The sequence below is a fragment of the Solanum pennellii genome, chromosome 3 (genome assembly GCF_001406875.1).
Source record: "Solanum pennellii chromosome 3, SPENNV200".
In the NCBI taxonomy this organism is placed as follows: Eukaryota; Viridiplantae; Streptophyta; class Magnoliopsida; order Solanales; family Solanaceae; genus Solanum; species Solanum pennellii.
This window is the reverse complement of record NC_028639.1, coordinates 73128400-73146990: the sequence shown is the minus strand read 5'-3', so window position 1 is coordinate 73146990 and position 18591 is coordinate 73128400. Positions and strand designations below refer to the sequence as shown.

Below are 18591 nucleotides of genomic sequence, written 5' to 3'. Positions count from 1 at the left end.
TCATATATTGTATTTGAACTAAATTAGGTGAAATCATTAATTATTTTTATAATATTAGAATCATGCTAATTCCAAATTTTGAACGGAGAACAACCTTCCCCGGCCCCCAGCGCCCCCACTTCCAATGTTGTTATAACATGATTAACGTCCAATTAGTGATTTCAATTATCTTAATTAATTATTTGTCTCCCTGTCTCTCCCTTCCAAATGACACTTTGTTTTGGTCGGCAATAATCGAAAAATGTTTAATCTCCAAGACATGTGCAATTGATAATTACACAAAGGAGTTAGGTGGCGCGATCGAGAATCATGATATTTCAAATTTAAATTTGAATAAAGATTAAAAATGAAATTAAGTGTCTTTTAATTTAAATTTCGTAAATAGAGTTAGTAAAATATAGCTCAAAACAGAGTTAAAGTATGGCTTATGAGATTGACTAGAGAGCCCATTAATATGTATAATTTATTAATTGTAAACCAAAAATAAAATGTCGAATCTATAAGATTCAATTTGCCTCTAATATCAAGTATCTTGTAGAATCAATTAAAATATATGTTAGCAAGCTCAAAACAGCGCGATTATTACAAAATAAGAAAGGTGGGAATAGGTGTGTAGTATCAAGTATGTAAGCAATTTTCCATCTTTAGTAAGTATGACAGGACTTAGAACTTAAAATTTTGTCATGTAGGGCATTTTGCAAGAAATTCAGGGATGAAACGTTGTTCTGTTTTGTATATTCAAATTTCAAACAAAAGAAGCACCTTAAATTAGGACAATATTGTTGAAGTCAATGCGCAGGAGATGTTATGCTTACTTTTTTTTTCTCATAATATTTTGTCTTTAACTCTTTTTAATTCGATGAATTATTAGCATTGAAAATATATACTTGATCAACATAGAAAAATTAAATGAATAATTCATGTTCATTGGTCAAATTAATTAATTAAAATAAATAAATTTATATTTATAGATTGAAAATTTGACTTCAAAAATAATTTTAAAAAAAGTAAAATAGTAAATTTCATTTCTTAATGCACGTGAAATAAAAATGATAGATATATACATTGAAACAGAGAGGGAGTATCATCGTGGTCATATAACATATTCACTTGCTAATACTACTGGAGTACGTAATTTGAAATGTACAATCTATATGCAAGTATAGGTAATTTGAAACATGAAATCTATATAAAAGTATCATTTCTATATGAATTGTATCTTTCTATATTGAGTAAGTTTTTTTATTAAATACTCTCACTTTACACTTGATGACACTACCTTATAGGAATAACTTAAAAATTAAAACTACAAAATCCAACGAGTATTTTTGATTTAGTAGTCCTTTGTGAATAATACTTGAGCTCCGTTTAAATATATAATATGGAATCATGATATTAGATCAAATGATATAGAGTTAAAGTTTTGTTAATTTGAATTTGTAATTTAAATTTCTTATATTGTCTTTATATATATATATATATATATATATATATATATAAAACAAAAATTGTGAAGACTACTAAAATTTTGATAATTCGTACAGGATCTTACTAAATGAACAAATCATAGTTCATAATTAAGATATCGGAATATCCTAAGGCATCACATCAATAATCATATGTTTCCATGTTTCTCTTATAAATATATATCTTGTAATTACAAGCTTTTAAATACGAATAATTTTATATATAAAAAAAACACTTGTCAACATTCAATAATAGTAATAACTAGTTATTCTTTGATGTCTTTCTTCAAACAATCTCTTTATAGATTAATGAGCTTGAATCTTTCTTTTAGTAAAATAAAAAATAATGACTGATGGTAAAGTTCTACTAATTCTTTTTAAAATTATGATTTGAAATCCCCAATGCTTTTGGGAGAATGTAATATTTGAAAATTATGATCCCAAATCACATATTCATACACAAAGCTTAAATCATGTGTCCCATCAAACTAAAAATAAATGTAAAATGAAACTAATGTACATTTATGAAGTTAGTTGCCACCCCGCTATTCATTATTGGGCTTTATGAAATTGCGGGAAGCGGCCCAAATAATAGATCAAGTTTTGAGATCTGCAAAAGCCCAATATAATCATGCAACCAATTAAGTGCACCATATATCTGATGAGTAAACAACAAATACTTTGAAATCTAATAAATAAAAGGGAAAATTGTATATAATAGCAAATTAATAACCTAAAATAAATGGAATAGCTAGGGTTTGATTTAATTGTGCTATATAGCAAACGTTAGCTAAAATTTGCCAGCGTCTCTCTCCCAGAAATTCTCGCTCGCCACTCTCCATTCTCGCTCGCCTCTCTCGCTTTATACACAGAAGTGTATAATTCTGTTTCTATTTTGTAGAAAGCGAGAGAAAATTGTATACACTTAACTATACAATTTACAAACATTTTACTTCAAATATTACAGAGAAAAAGGTCAACGATTTATACAATTGTGAATTATACAATTGCAGTGAAATACAATTTTCTCTAGCTTTATACAACAGAAGTGGATATATTGTGTTTCTGTTTTTGTATAAAGCGAGAGAAAAACATATATCTTCTTGCTATACACTTAATATTGCAGCGAAATAGGCAGTGAATTATACAATTGTGCATTATACAATTGCAGTGAAATAGGATAGCGAATTATACAATTGCAGCGAAATAGGCCAGCGAATTATACAATATAGGCCAGCGAATTATACACTTGTATATGTATAGCGAATTATACAGTTTTATGTTTGCTATGGAGCGCAATTATGCAAAGTTTGCTATAGCATATAAATATGAATTTTTTATTTGCTATATGTGAAAGTTGCCCTAAATAAAATATTACACAAACAATACAAATTACGCTGGTTTAGTGTGCCTTCTTATGAGTTTTAAAAATTACTATTTGTGTTAGATTTGTACTTGACGCATCCAAATTACATGTATCTAGTAAATATTAAGTTCAAAATAGGTGTAATCTATTTCAGATACAATGTGTTCAAGTTTATTTATATATATCTAGACTATACTGACTCTCTCACTCACTTCCATCCTCTGTTGCTCGCCTCTCTCTCCTGTGTCCCTCATTTCTCTCCCTACATATTTGTATTTCATAGTGTACCTGATTATAAAATGTATCTGGATGTATCTAATATGTAATTTTTAATTAGTAAAACAATACATATTTATTTCAAATTAGAGAAAATATTTATAATATAGTTGAAATGTTTTTGAAATTAAATAGTTTCTCCTAAAACATTTTCAGTTTGATCCACATAGAATGTACGATAAAGTTCTAAATCTACCACCCATAACTCCACTTACATGGGCCTATTACAACCGTTGTTTAGGGAAGTTGAACAAATTAGGCAAAACATTAGTATTATTTGCACAAATTATTTTTTACAGTTTCTTAAATAAAAAAACGCGCACTGACAAATTATAGAAACAAAATAAACAGTACCGTATTTCCAATTCCTAATCACTCAAGGAAATCAATTTTTTTTTTCTCCTATAAATTCATTAGTAACGCCTCATTAGTTTTCATCACTCAACTAAACAAATCAATCTCTTTTTTTTCTCTCTGTTAATCACAATTATGGCATCCAATTTTGAGAAATCTCACTGCTTCATCGACAACTTAAAGGCAAGAATTAAGAAATTGGCATTCAAGACACAAGACACAACAAAATTGTTTCAAAGGGGTGATCAAGTTGAAGTTGCAAGTCAAGAATGGGGTTACATTGGTGCATATTATACCGCGACTATAGTTTCTCCAATTGGAAGTTCTCACTATAGAGTTCGATACAAGAATTTAGTAAACGACGATAAGTCTGATTTACTAGAGGAAATTGTCAATGCTTCTGAGACCCGTCCTGTACCACCTAAACATGAAACGTTATTAGTGCCTGAAGATATTCATATGTACGATATAGTTGATGTGTTCGATAATGATGGATGGTGGATCGGGTTTATTTCTGGAAGACATGAAGAAAATTACAAGGTTTATTTTCCTACTACTGGGGAGAATGTTGCATATCCTCCTCATCTCTTGAGGTTTCATCAAGAATGGAATAAGGGCAATTGGATTTCTTCAAACTAAACTCAAGATTTGATGTCATTTAGCTTGTAATTATTTTGGTTTCAAGAAATTAGGGAGTATTTTTATTAAGTTCTTGATTGTTACTGTGTAGGTTTTATTTTTTATGTTGTGGAAATTATCAATCTGTATTGAAAATTTTCAATTAGTAGCATAGTTATTATTGTAGTAATTATCTAATTCTTTTATCCTATATCACTAAATCATACTTAAAAATGGTTTCATTACAGTTTTTATCTTCTAATTATACTGTAGTTTAGTTGAAGCAAACTTGTAGAACTTCAGCAGAGTGAAACATAGTACATCCTATTTAAGGTCTCGGGTTCGAATCCTGGAACAAAAACAATCTTGTTTCAAACAGTTTTTACATTTTTGACACGGACGTTTGCTTACAATTGTAAAATACTTCTATAAAGTACATATCTTATATCATAGTAGAGTACTAACTAGACCTACAATTTGTAGTATTATACATTCTACATGTATGGATACATACAAATACCAACTCAAGATTCAATACACTCTAGAGCCATGTAAATATTGTTCACTCAGATTCTGTGTCTGCAGTTGGATAAATAACCTGCAAATAGGCATCAATAACATCCGTCAACAACTAAGACTTAACAATTTTTTTATAATATTGACCGCGCATTGCATGGGTTCTAGTACTAGTACTAGTAATTGTGAAATGAATTGTCAAGCGGTACCTGTGGGCGCTTATCCTCACTAAAGCTAATAGTCCGGACTTTGAACTCTCCTCTGCTTGTTGTAAGTTCATCCAAAATCTCAGCATCACAAATTTCTATCTCGCCTTCAGTTCTAGGAAGAGTTGTCTCCGTTTCCTAATCACATTATTTGATGACAGTTCATTAGCTAAGTGCGCGTTGTGGACTTGACTAATGAAAGAAAATTAAAATGGAGTAGAATAATGACAATGTTATGATTACCCTGAATGAGAAGCTAAGTGCGCGTTGTGGAGCACCAGCTATTTCCTCATATTCGGCTGCATCAAGCTCTTGCAAATGACGAGGGTGTAAAAATTTGGGAAGCAAATGTTGTCTTATGCTTATGAGGAGAAAAAATGGCAAGGGGAAGAGAATGCCAGCTATAGGAATCCAAGTAACTCCAAAGACAACAAGTAAGTACACAAATTGGAATATTGTGAAGATTGCAATGCATCTGAATGGTACTGATTCCACAAAAGATGCATGAACCCCTTCAAGGACCCTGCAATCATGATCACTCTGGTTAGTTGAACAAGTCACATGTTTGCGTATATTAATTTGAGATCAAATTTGTAAAAGCTGGTGGCTGTACTGTGTAAAGATATGGCACTTGGCCGAATTCAACCCAAGTGTCATATCTTTACATGGTATCAGAGCAAGGTTCATCCCTGTTTGGGCTCCCAGTCCACGCTCCAATTGGGACTGAGCGTGAAAGGGAGTGACTGAATGGGTAAGAGTCCCATATGTAAATGCTAGTCAAAAGGAACAAGGCTTGATGATCTATTAACTTAACAACTTCAATGATCATATGCCAATGATGAAACTTACTTAAATCTCCTGCCAGGGGATATGAATAGAAGCAGCATTCTTTCCCACAGCTGATTTCCTGGAAGGCTGTCAATAGCCATGTAGGCGAAATATCCCCAAAGAACTGAAGTTGGTATCTTTTTTATCACTGGCATAGCACCCGCTGATGCTGCTACCAGTAGTGACTGCAATAGATTGCTGACTCTTTGTTCATTTACTCGAACGGGCAAGTAAGCATCAATGTACTTCTCAGGATCAAATATACCACTAGACTTTTCGTCATTTGCATTATCACTTTCACATTTCATTATTGCCTCTTTCAAGTGTTCCAACTCTTTAGCTACTGCACTCTGCATACCAAGAAAGTTCAGTTTTATAAAGCTCAATATTACTCTAGATATCTCCATAACGACACATAAGATGTTCAGTTTCGATGGTTTGATTCAGAGTTTAGATTTATCTTTTGGAAGTGCTAAAGAAACTAATAAGATGGACTTACAATAGGAGAACTATCTATCTCAATGAATACAGCTTGCATGTTGCCATAGATTTCAGAGTTGCTAGCTTTTTGCCTGATACTCTCCTTTGCACTTTCAACCATCTTCTTCCGAATCAGCTGATAGCAATACACAAGTGTTTAGAATTCCATGTAGCAGCACCAGAGGCAAAATAGTAATAAGTTTCGCAACAATCATCGACCAGTAAATTATATTTACCTGTTTCTTAAGAATAGCCAAACTTTTAGTATGCATTGGGGACTGTGGCAGAACACCATTTGAAGGAGGCAATCCAAGTAAACCACATAGCAAAGTCTGTCGACAGAAGTATCAACCCTTGTCATTGGTCTTGATCGTGGAAACATCGACATATATAAGTAGAAAAAGTTGAAATCCAGATATGATAGGATAACATACCATAAATCCCAAGAGTAAGATATCATAATGATAAGCAGAAGGATTCTTTAAATTGAACTCTTTTTGTTGTGCCATCTGCGAAGCAACACTGTGATCGAAGAAATAGAGTCCGGCTATCATCACAGCTGGTATTATGGCAGCAAATATGTATACTGGAGGAACCTTCACCATGTCCTGCAGTTTATGTATACCTTTAAAGCTCAACATTTCTCATTAACTAATTAAAGAAGAAACATTTCACCAGTTTTTCACACCTTCATTACAGTCCAGTGATATAAAGATGCAGATTCCCAAGGAAGGGGACTATAGAGAGTTCTAGGAACTCCAGACGGAACATTGCTTGGCACGATAAATGACAGAGATGACCACATGAGAACCATTAAAGGAACTCCATAGTCAGCGATGAAGCTTCTCATCCAGCCTGATTTAATGTAAAAAGGAAGTTGTGAGACATGTACTATGATCAAGTGACAACATATCAACACCATCAAAATGTTTGGATTACAAACCTGTGCCGTACCACCATGACCTTGCTTTCCTGCTCTTTAAGGCTGTGTAGAGAAGACCAAAGGTGAATATGATTCCAAGTAGCCCGTTCATGTAAAGCCAATGAAATTGATATTTCTCCGAACTTGGGTCCTCAGCTTTAGGAATGCTGAACTCACTTACCAATCCCTACAAAGTTACAATAAAAAAATCCATTCTGATCAAGCCTTCCTTCAGATGTCACCAAAAGATGCAGAGGCAGGATCACAATTATTGTTTTGCTTACTAGGTTATTGATAAGGATTATTTGTACATAGAGAATGAGTTCTGTAACACAAATACGTACAGAGTTTGAAGCTGAGTTACCCATAACTACTATCAAATGAATTCTTGTTTCTGCAGCTAAAGTGTACCTTAATTGCTTCTTGAATGAAAAGCACAGCGATAAGCATTCCAAAAGTTTCCCCAGCAATCCTTGTAAATTTACTTATGACAGAACAGGCATTGAATATTGCTAGAAGAAACAACATGAGAGCTGTCCAGACACACACCCTGCAGTAAGATTTCATCATAGACATGAGAAATCATGAACTCATCTATCATCAAACAAACTTATACGAAAATCGAACATATTCTAACATACCATCCGGCCCAAGCCAAGTAAAGTGTCTGTCCTAAATTTTCTCTCCCTTTAGCAAACTTGTACAAGTAACTGTACATAATAATAGTAGGTTCTGCAACTCCTAGTATCATAAGTGGTTGCCCCCCGAGTATCGAGTGAATGATACCACAAATTGCTGTAGAAGCTAAAGTTTCCACAGTGCTGAGGCTCCCATCTAAAATACAAATTCAATTTATATAATACGAAAACTAATGATCACAAATGCATCCGATTACCTTTAGAGTGCTTTCATCAAAAGTTTGAAATGTAAAAGAACCTGTTTCTCTGCTCAATTGTTCTCCAAAAGCTATCACTGGAAGAGCAGATGCAAAAAATATGTAGGTAGTGGGAGCTAATATCCTGACATATTCATACAAAGTAGCAGTTAGATTACAATCAAAGAACATATAAAATCGTTTACATTAACTTGACCTAAACTGGCAAGTAAACACTCCAACTTTGACGATGCACATCTAAACACCTCAATTTGTCTCCACTTTGTTAGTTGAACACTCCAACTTACAAAATGATTCATCTACAACACCTCCAAAATTTATGTGCCATGTCAGCATCAGGTGTCCACGAGACACCATAGGGACGAGTTGAGATGTGTATTCTCAAAGTTGCGAGTGTTTAACTGACAGTTGAGGCCAAATTAAGATGACTATCCATGTATTATGCAAAGAAAAATTATGTTACCCTATTCCGGATCTAATTCCAGCAATCCAATCCTGCTTGTAGCAAGATACTCGTCCTCGAATATCCTGTGAAATGCCTTTGAATGGAACTCCAAGACGACTCTTCATATCTAGTGTACCACAAAAAATTACAAGTATTCATGAATCAAAATACAAAAACTGTATAATTTTTGAACTGTTACTACACACTTTTAGTAGTATTCATTTATCATGGTATTTTTTAACACTATACAGGGCATGTATTACTTACTAAACTCTAGTTCTCTACAAGAATCGAAGACGCAACATGCATTAAATAAACTTGTTCTTCACAAAAGACTTGCTTTTGTTGTTTCGGACCAGAATTTAAATTTGATGGATTCAATCCTTATGCTCAACTAACAAATTAAAGTTAGACAAGTTCAACATTTATGTTCTTACCATTGTTGAAAATGTGTATACAAAAGGAAATTAGCAGAACAAGATGAATAAGTGTCCTAGGGGGATGTATCTCAATAATTTCTAGTTCTATACAGGATTCAATGCATTCTCAATTTTCGATCATATATTCTGCTTATGTATCAAACACACGAAAAAATGTCACTTATTTTTCAGGAAAACATTTTTCTTTGCGCCAAACAGTATAAACGATGAGTTGATGCCATATGAAAGAACCATTAATTACCTTATATTTGTTCTCACTTTCTCAAGAAAATAGCTTGAAATTATGTAGGGCATATAAGTTCTTCAAGAGACTTATATTTGTGAGAACTAAAACAAAGTTGTTATATAGGCTAGCCAGGATTTGTTACTTGCACCTAATCAAAACTTGTACTCTTGTGCCTGAGCTTTCCTAGGTCAGAAAATCTATGTATCAATTGGCTAGCTGGCCACGTCTCTTAGAAGAAGACAATTATATTAGTTTAAAACAAAATAAAAAATTATAGTGGTACATAATTCAAAGGTCAGACATGACGATCTGAGCTAATTATTTTATGATTTCACAGATTAAGACTGTTATTTATTTCTATAATCTAATGTAATTGTTTGATACGATTTCACTGCCCGAGGACAAAAATTCTGCAAAATCATGGTCATTTGCATAACAGCATAAGGCATGTAAATGTATGGAACCTTGTGGCACATGAGGACTTTAGTTTACAATCTCTCTTTGTCCATCCATATGTATTAAGAAACTCAACAATATGTTAGGGTGTAAGTCTAAAACTGATATATAGTTTGAAAAGATAAAAGAATCTATATATAATGTGTAGATATACTAGAAAAAAACTTAAGGGTTTTGATCAAATAAGATAATATCGTATTCAGAGTATCTTTGAATTGACTTATTACTACAATAAAACTATTTTTTGCGGTAATAAATTGACGAATTAATAAAGAATTCTAAAGTTTTAATCGGCATTAGTTAAGTGTCATTAGATCCAATGTCACTAGAGTCTTTTGGGACATATATACAAATGGTGTCAATTGCCGCTAATAATATATATTTTGAGGCAATGTTATTACTTACGGCTAAAAATAATTTTTGATATAGTGTTAGCCCAACAATTAATATCGGAGCCAATGATTCAACTGGATAAATAAGGTGACAGCGGAGACTATTTTACCATGCCAAAAGTAGCTTGGAGTTAGAGACTAACGTACACAAGAAGAAGCTAGTTTTGGGCTTTAATGGCAATTAATGCTCTGATACGTGGGTGAATCTCAAAAATTAACTCGTGAATCAATGATAATAGGTCATGTGAAACATAGTTCAGGTTTGTGAAAACATTAAAAAAATCATACTCATTACATAGTATTTTTTAAGGTATATATGTATAAATAATGTTGAAGTATTACTACAATTTTTCAGTGACAAAACCACCATGATGTTTGGATATTCTTTATATCACGTTGAATGATAAATACTATACTATTTTTTTTTTTTAAGTGCATAAATTGAAGGTGTGTAAAGAAAATGTTATTTGAATATATGATTGGCTGGTTATAAATTCTAGAGCCTTCTAAATAACGCATGTATACACCAATTTAATACACATATATTATCCCAAATGATGACGAACAAGATCTTATTTATATCTCTATGGATGTTTCGTTCATTTGTTATGTATTATTTGTACGTACATGAAATTTATTTGTAACTACTTGTGACTAGCACAACCCTACACATTTTGCCAGATAATATATGTTCCTGTACAGCTTCTTCAAGACAAAAAAAAAATTATATTATTACACAATTTTTTATAAATTATTTTCTGGCTAGGAATGGAGTATTTCCCACACCAACTTTTTTACCTGCTCTACTTTTGAGCTTTGATTATCACATACCAATGTCTTGAAACAATATAGATTTAGATGAGTCCGGTGGCGGATTCAGAATTTTCATTTAGAGGGTTTAAAAAATAAAAGTATAAATGTGTTAATAAGTCAATAATTATTTTTCAAGGAATGTGGCCCTTGAATTCTTTTGGATTTAAAATCACACTTTTAACATGTTTTATTTTTTTTAAAAAAAAACGTAAAAATGGAACTGGAACTTAAAAAAAAAATACTAAGGAATTTGGACACCGGACGTCACGCATAGTTTCAAAAGGAACTTACTACCGGACTATCTCATTTTCCTTGTCATTGAGGGGGTTCAAAGTATATATATTCACATAAATGGCACAATACATAAATAGGCCCTTTAACTTAACTTCGAATCACATTATACCCTTCAACTTTGGGTGTGCACAAGTAAACACTTAAACTTGTATAAAGTTGAACAAATTGACACACATGTCCTACATGTCATCCTACATTTCATTTTTTGTCCTACGTGTATTGTGTCATGTAGGACTCATGTGTTTATTTATTTAAAAGTTGGATAGTTAAAGTGCTTGTTTGTGCATTATGAAAGTTGAAAGTCAAAATTAAAATTTGAAGTCAAGTTTAGGATTCAATATATGTATTATGCCCACATAAACATTGAAATTTTACCTTGCATGCACGGTGTAATTTTTTACCAAGAAAATTCGAATGAACCCCTAACTTCTGGTGGGTCCGCCCTTGGATGAGTCTAGAACAAACTCATAGTATACTGATGAATTATTTAGTGGTATTTTTTCTAATAAATCTATCATTGATTCATTTTTTAAAAATGAAAAGAAGTTGTCAAGAAGAGAAGTAATCAAATTTCAAATATATAAATGAAATAAAAAGAGAATCAAAAAATGTGAGCAACTTGAATATTGATCGATTGAGGGACCATTTTCCATTTTCAACTTTAAGTCAAGAAACAAATTGATTTAGGAGGGACCTGTTGATTTTTGTTCGAGACAATTAAGGTTTTTTATCATTATTATTATTATTTTAAGAGACTCTAAGGTTTGATACTTGGTTCTCTATTATGCCAACCAAATAATTGGATGACTAATTGGTGTGGATGGGAATATTAGTTCTACATATTATTCTCCAGTTATGGTTAGGAAGGCACAAGCATTTGCTTCCTCTTGTTCATCTTATTTATCATTATTGATCAAGACGAGAATTGAGTTATGACGAATGAAAACAAAGAGTATGCACTCATCGTTTTAAAGTCAAATTTTATTAAGAGGCCTTATTTTATTTTTTAAGTTGACATATAACATATTCAATGTAATTTTATCAGGGAGTTTGAGGAAAGTAAGATGTAGGTAGACATATCTTTATAAAAATGTAAATAATATAATTTTTTATTGAAAAACATGACATAAAATTACATGATAAAATCTAATTTAAAAAGTTGAGAAATTGATATAATGATATTGAAATAATGTTATTGGCATTTTGATTTGAATATTGAAATTTAAAGTTCAAGAAAGAAAAAGATATATCATCGAATAGAGGATTAATTAGTGTTGTTTAAAATCTAGTACATGTTCTAACTGAAGCAAATTTAAATATTGAGGGGAGGATATCATCAATTCGTTAAATTTGTAAGACAACACGAATATATTAAGTATAAATTATTGTTCAAAATTAACGTTACTAACAGAACTCGTCATTTTTTATACAAAGTTTACAACTTGGTTGGTTGGTTGCTGCCTGTTTAGTTGTATTGTATTGTTTCAAATATAATATTCATTTTGATTGTTACTTAAATATTAGACTTAAGTTATCTATAACTTCTTAAAGTTATATGCATAATTTATTTAGGCACCTTAACTAGGGCTAGTACCTATTGAATACCTATACCCCTTAAAATTGATACCTCTTTGATATTTTTTGACAATCAACCAAATATATGAGATGTGTGTAATGCACTTGCTATGACATGGCAGTGACATGACAAATAGGTGAATTAAATGATGACATGTGGCATTTAAATTCAAAAATTTATTTAAAAAATGATATTCTAAAAATACAACTATTTTGGTCTATTTACTAACAAAAAAAATTAAAAAGAATTTTTTGAAAAACTACCCACCAATAAAATGATGGCACATAGATTGAGTTAAAAAATTTTAAAAGGCTCTATTTAAATAATTCAAAAATAATTTTATAAATATAAAACTTATTTTATTTTTATTCTTTTATTTAACCCCCACCCGACCCATTGTCTTCACCGCCACCGGCGACAATTATAATTATAACATTTTCTGGTAACAAATAATTCGTCGAATCAATATTTGAAACGTAGATCTAAAAAAAAAAGTAAAAAAGCAAGAGAAGAACCATAAATTGTGAGAGAAAGAGAGAAGTGCAGGGCATGGGGTGGGTTGTTCATAGTTGCAGATAAGGGCAATATAGGGGTTATGCATAGTTGCAGGTAAGGGAAATATAGGGGTGGGTTGTGCATAGTTGCAGGGTAAGAAGACAACTCTGGGGAAGAAGACAATTTTTTTTTTTGTTGTTGATTATTTCCTTTTTAAAAAATATTAATTTAGGTGTAAAAGTTAAAGAAAAAAAAATTTGATACCTTTACGCGCTTAAAGAGAGTAAACCATACGTTTTTTAACATGTCAGCATTTTGTGTTCAATGGGCATGACTTTTGAACCATTGAGGTGTTCAATAGGAACATCGTATAGTTGAGATATCTAAATGAAATATGCGGACAACTTTAAGGAACTGCATATGACTTAGACCTAAATATTATTATATTATAATTCATATTATCAAATTTATTATTATATAAAAATAAAATTTTAATATTTATTTGATATCATCACGTCATTACCACCATCTTTTCTTTTCTCAAGTTTGACTTTGCTTGTTATCTAGTACTAATCATATTTTATTCTTTTTACCCACCTTTTTATAATACCTTAACTCATATTCTCTCTCTGTATATATTAAGTTTATTCCTCGTATTATTTATGAGTGTCATTAGATAATGAAGTGAAATAATTGATACAGTCATCCAATCTATTCAAATATTATGTTAGTTAAAATAATATAATACAATATATTATAAAATTATATGGGATAAAATTCACAAATGTCCAGTTTTTCATTCTTATAACTATGATATACCGCCTTTGTTTTTATTTATACGTCCTTATTAAAATAAATGTTCCTTAATATTTATCATTTTACAAAATCAATGTAAATGACATTGTTCTTTTCATTTTATCCTTCAGAATTGTTAGTTTTGAAAGTATAAATTTGACCAACATAGCAAAATTAAATAATTTATTTATATTCATAAGTCAAATTAATGAATCAAAATAACTTAATTCATGTTATATTTGTCTAATTTCTTAAGAAACATGAAACCTAAAGTAATAACACATAAATAGAAACGAAAAATAGTTATTATCATGATATTTCATATTTTACGGCTGAAATCAACAAATTATGTATGAAATTTTACTTTTGAAACTTTGAAACTCCAAAATGTAGCTATTTCATAAAGTTATGAATAAAAGTTGCCAACAAAGGCTATTTGTATCAATATATGTATTTGCTTATGAAACTCCCCAAAAGGCAAAACTAATGGCCCGGCCCATATATAGAATGCTTGTTGATGAAAGCCCAAAGTACCAACTCCATAAAGTTTTTTGAAGTTCACAATTTTAAATGGACAACTTCCATATATAGCAAACATGAAATTTATATTTGTATGCTATAGCAAAGTTTGCATAATTGCACTCCATAGCAAACTTATAAATGTATAATTCGCTATACATATACAATTGAAGCGAATTATATAAAACGAAGTGTATAAACCAAGAAAGAAAAAGTGACTTGGACAGAGAATTGTATAAAAACGAAGTGTATAAAACGAATTGTATAATTATAAGTGAATAGAACAATTATATACAATTTGAATTTGTATAAAATGAGAAAGAGAGAAAGGCAAAAGAGTCTTGGACAGGGAATATACAATTGAATCAAATTGTATAAAACGAGAAAGAGAGAAATTATATACAATCAGAATTTGTATAAAGCGAGAAAGAGAGAAAGGTAAAAGAAACTGGGCAGAGGAGTATTTTTATTGTATAATTATAAGTGTATATGACAAAAATATATGTATTTGCACGTGTATATACAATTTTCTCTCCCTTTATAGAAACAGAAACGCAATTTATACATTTCGCTTTTGTTTGTATAAGCGAGAGAGGCGAGGGTGGAGAGCGAGATTAGAGAGAGTTGAGAACGAGATCTGGAAGAGGGGAGAGAGGGGAACAAAAATATATGTATTTATACAATTTTCTTTGCTTTATACAAAAAGAAACAGATTTTGAATACTTGTGTTTGTATAAAAGTGAGAGGAAGCGAGCGAGAGATGAAGCAGAGAGGAGAGCGGCGAGCGAGAGTTTGACAGAGAGAGGTGACTGACAAACAGTTTGCTACGGAACACAATTAAATCAAAGGATGGTTATAGCAATTAATTTGATTTATTAATTTATCATTATATACAATTTTCCTATTTTAAATTGTTGAATTTTAAGTCATTAATTTTCACGTGTAAATAATTTTTTAAAGACATTAGATCAAGATTATTGGATTGATTGAAAACTTATACCTGATCTGACCGCCATTTGAATCAATCAACTCTCATCTTACTTTCAAATATTAATTAGACTTTAATATCAAAACGAAAATTATATTATTCATATTAAAGCCTAATATCCATAAGCATATGAAAATTCACACGGTTGACCTGCATAACGACCTCAATAGAGAATATGTAAAATTGTGGATCATATTCATTAGACAATCATGTGATATAATTTACGCGATTTAATCATTTCACAACATTTGATCAGAGATGGATTTTAGGTTACAAATGCACCAACTTTAATCGAGTGTGTATGAAATTTTTATTATTAAGAAGTAATTCTGAATTATTTCATCTGATTTTTTTTTAAAAAAAATTGAATATGTAATTTATAAAAATACGGAGGGCTTTAAGATTTTATAATCCTAATTAAAAAGATGTGTAATACATCAAAAGTCTAGAATATTATCTTAATATAGTGATCTTAAGGATAACATATTTTTGTTTAAAATAAAATAGAACGAAAAAGTGTAATGGTCGCAAAATAAATTTGAAATAACAAGTATTTTCAGAATAATTTTCAATTAACCGATAACTAAATTAAAATACAAGCTAAGCTTATAACGAAATAATTTAAAATGAGAAAATTGAACAGTAACTTCTAAGCTCATAACAAAAAAGTTGAACAAAATAGCTTAGAAGCTAATAACAAAAATAACCAGTTAATTCTTCACTGAATAGACTTGCATAAAAAAAATTAGAGTTTCTCTTCTTGGCTAGTTTATCGTGTATTGTATAATCGAATTGATTGAATTGACAAAGCGATAAATTTCAATTTTAGGAGCAGAATAACTCGCCATTAATATCAACTTTTCATGTGATAACTATTGTAACTTAATTTTGAATAACTCCTATCTCATTATATACCAAGATTAACAACTCTTTATCGACAAATAACTTTCAAGGTGAAATAACAAATCATACAATATGATAAAATGTATATTTTACATGATTACTTTAAAATAGTACGAATTAATTATATTCAAATGATAAATTAAAACTAAAATCAATATGAATATAGAAATGATGTATAATGCATTATAAGTCTAAAAATAGTTGCTCAATTTAGTGATCTCAACAATGACATATAAAGTATATTTTAATTAAAGAATTATTAAATATTAAAAGATACATTAATCTAAAAAATATCATAAAGAAAAGTGTAACGATCTCAAAATAAATTTTAAATAAAAAAAGTCATTTTGGGGCAAATGTTAGTTATATCAATAATAATGGAATTAAAAAATGTGTTAAGTTAATAACAAAAACAATTGAAAATGGAAACTGAAATGATATCTCTTAAGCTAGCAACGAAAAAATTGTAATTAGGAAAAATGAGTCGTAACTCCTAATAAGCTAATTATAGAAATAATATAAAATATGAAAACTAAAAATTTAACTTATAAGTAAAGAATACAATTAAAACTGCTAAAAAAATAAAATAAAATAGTAACTCAATAACTAAGGAAGATAGGAAATTTATAAGAGATCGAAAAGGGAGAATTTGAGCAAAAGGAGAAAAATATACTAGTGCAAATTCCTATGTTTGCATGTAGATTTAATATATAATTATTTAAAATCATATTTATTTAGTAAAGTTTAAACTATTATTTTAATATACTGATTTTAATAATATGTCAATATTTTAATTAGCAAATTATTAAATATAAAAGAATATTTTTATCTAAAAATAAGTTAGAAAGAGTAGTGTAATAATTTCAAATAAATTTTGAAGTAGCAAGTATTTTTCGACATAATTTTCAATTATATTATATATTGAATTGAAAGATGAGCCAAACTAATAACAAAAATAGTAAATGAAAATTTAAATAATGATCACTTCAAAGATAATAACGAAAACAACTGAAAATATGACAAGCTAATAATATAAATAACTGAAAATAGAAAGATTGAACAATAACTCTTAAACTCGATAGATTTACATACACAAAAAAAAAAGAGACGAAATTTGAAGAAGTTTGAGAATAAAAAAAGGGGTATTATCTAATGAGATAAATTATTGCTCATTTTTTAATTTACCGTTATATTGACAATTGAATTGGAATATAACCAAAGCTAATAACTGAAAATTGAAAACTTGAATAGTAAATCCAAAACTAATAACGAAAATAACTAAAAATGTGAAATTTATAGAGTAACACCTAAGCTAATAACATAAAAAGTGAAAGTGGAAAATTGATCAGTAACTCGTAATCTTGATAGATCTACAAAAACAGAAGTAGATGATACATCTGAAATAGATTTAGAAAGAAAAATGAAAAGAATTTCAAAAAAAAGATATCAGTACAGAGTTGATATTTCATCTGTCATGTTACTCTGTTATATTGCCATGTAACCGAAGTGAATTAACTAGCAAAACTGTATTGCTAAAACCAACAATAACTAACTAATCCCAAACCCTAGATTGACAAAAACATATTAACAAAATAAAAGATTTGAAATAGATTGATAATAAGAAATTGTGAAGAAGAGATGATATAAGGTATTGTTCATTTTTTTTCTTCTATTTATCGTTATATTGTTAACTGAATTGAATATAAGTCAAGCTAATAACGAAAATAACTAAAAACTGGAAACTTGAATAGTAACTCCAAAGCTAATAACGAAAATAACTGAAAATGTGAAAGTTTAAACAGGAACGCCTAACCTAATAACAGAAAAAACTGAAAGTGAAAAATTGATCAGTGAATCATAATCTCGATAGATCTATAGAAACGGAAGCAGATGATACAAGATTTGAAATAGGTTAAGATAGAAAAACTTAAGAAGAATACTTTCGAGAAAAAGATATCAATGCAGATGCAATGTCTCCTCTGCCCTGTTAATCTGTTACATTACCATGTAACCGAAGGGAATGAACCAACAAAACTAACTAATTTCAAACCCTGGAAGATCAATCACTCGTCATAAATCTGGATCTTCCACATAACAACTACTGTAACTAAATTTCGAATAAATCTTTAACTCACTACATACCTAAATTAACGAAACTTTCTCAACAAATAACTTTCGAGAATAAAATAAATAAGACGTATTTCTTACCTAATTACTTTAAATCATATTTATTTACTATATATATCCAAGTGGTAAATTAAGATTAAAAATGAATATTAATGTATATAAAACTTACATTAGACACGAGGAGGTGGGTAGGTG

At 30.0% G+C, this 18591-nt stretch overlaps 2 protein-coding genes across 2 annotated transcripts; one reads left to right on the top strand and one right to left on the bottom strand.

The window, feature by feature from the left end:
- Nucleotides 1-3562: 3562 nt before the first annotated feature.
- Nucleotides 3563-4273, top strand: LOC107014216 (DUF724 domain-containing protein 3-like). Its single transcript, XM_015214068.2, has one exon. The coding sequence runs from the start codon at nucleotides 3598-3600 to the stop codon at nucleotides 4099-4101; it is 504 nt and encodes a 167-aa protein (XP_015069554.1). The 5' UTR covers nucleotides 3563-3597; the 3' UTR covers nucleotides 4102-4273.
- A 115-nt stretch (nucleotides 4274-4388) lies between these two features.
- LOC107012184 (boron transporter 4) lies at nucleotides 4389-9204 on the bottom strand. Its single transcript, XM_015211951.2, has 14 exons — nucleotides 9054-9204; nucleotides 8391-8499; nucleotides 7969-8051; nucleotides 7674-7866; nucleotides 7444-7582; nucleotides 7054-7219; nucleotides 6799-6965; nucleotides 6545-6718; nucleotides 6347-6442; nucleotides 6130-6246; nucleotides 5652-5980; nucleotides 5046-5325; nucleotides 4806-4940; nucleotides 4389-4678 (listed from the first exon to the last, which is right to left on the bottom strand). Exons 2-14 carry the CDS (start codon nucleotides 8495-8497, stop codon nucleotides 4643-4645), a joined length of 2022 nt encoding a protein of 673 aa, XP_015067437.1. The 5' UTR covers nucleotides 8498-8499; nucleotides 9054-9204; the 3' UTR covers nucleotides 4389-4642.
- Nucleotides 9205-18591: the final 9387 nt, after the last annotated feature.

Bases quoted from the DNA above. Each gene is read 5' to 3' on its own strand.
- LOC107012184 (XM_015211951.2), bottom strand. From the start codon at position 8,497: ATGAAGAGTCGTCTTGGAGTTCCATTCAAAGGCATTTCACAGGATATT. The intron at 7,867-7,968 runs GTTCTTTTACAT...TTTGTATTTTAG, and splicing joins ACAATTGAGCAGAGAAACAG to ATGGGAGCCTCAGCACTGTG. The intron at 5,326-5,651 runs GTAAGTTTCATC...TCATGATTGCAG, and splicing joins TCCCCTGGCAGGAGATTTAA to GGTCCTTGAAGGGGTTCATG.
- LOC107014216 (XM_015214068.2), top strand. From the start codon at position 3,598: ATGGCATCCAATTTTGAGAAATCTCACTGCTTCATCGACAACTTAAAG.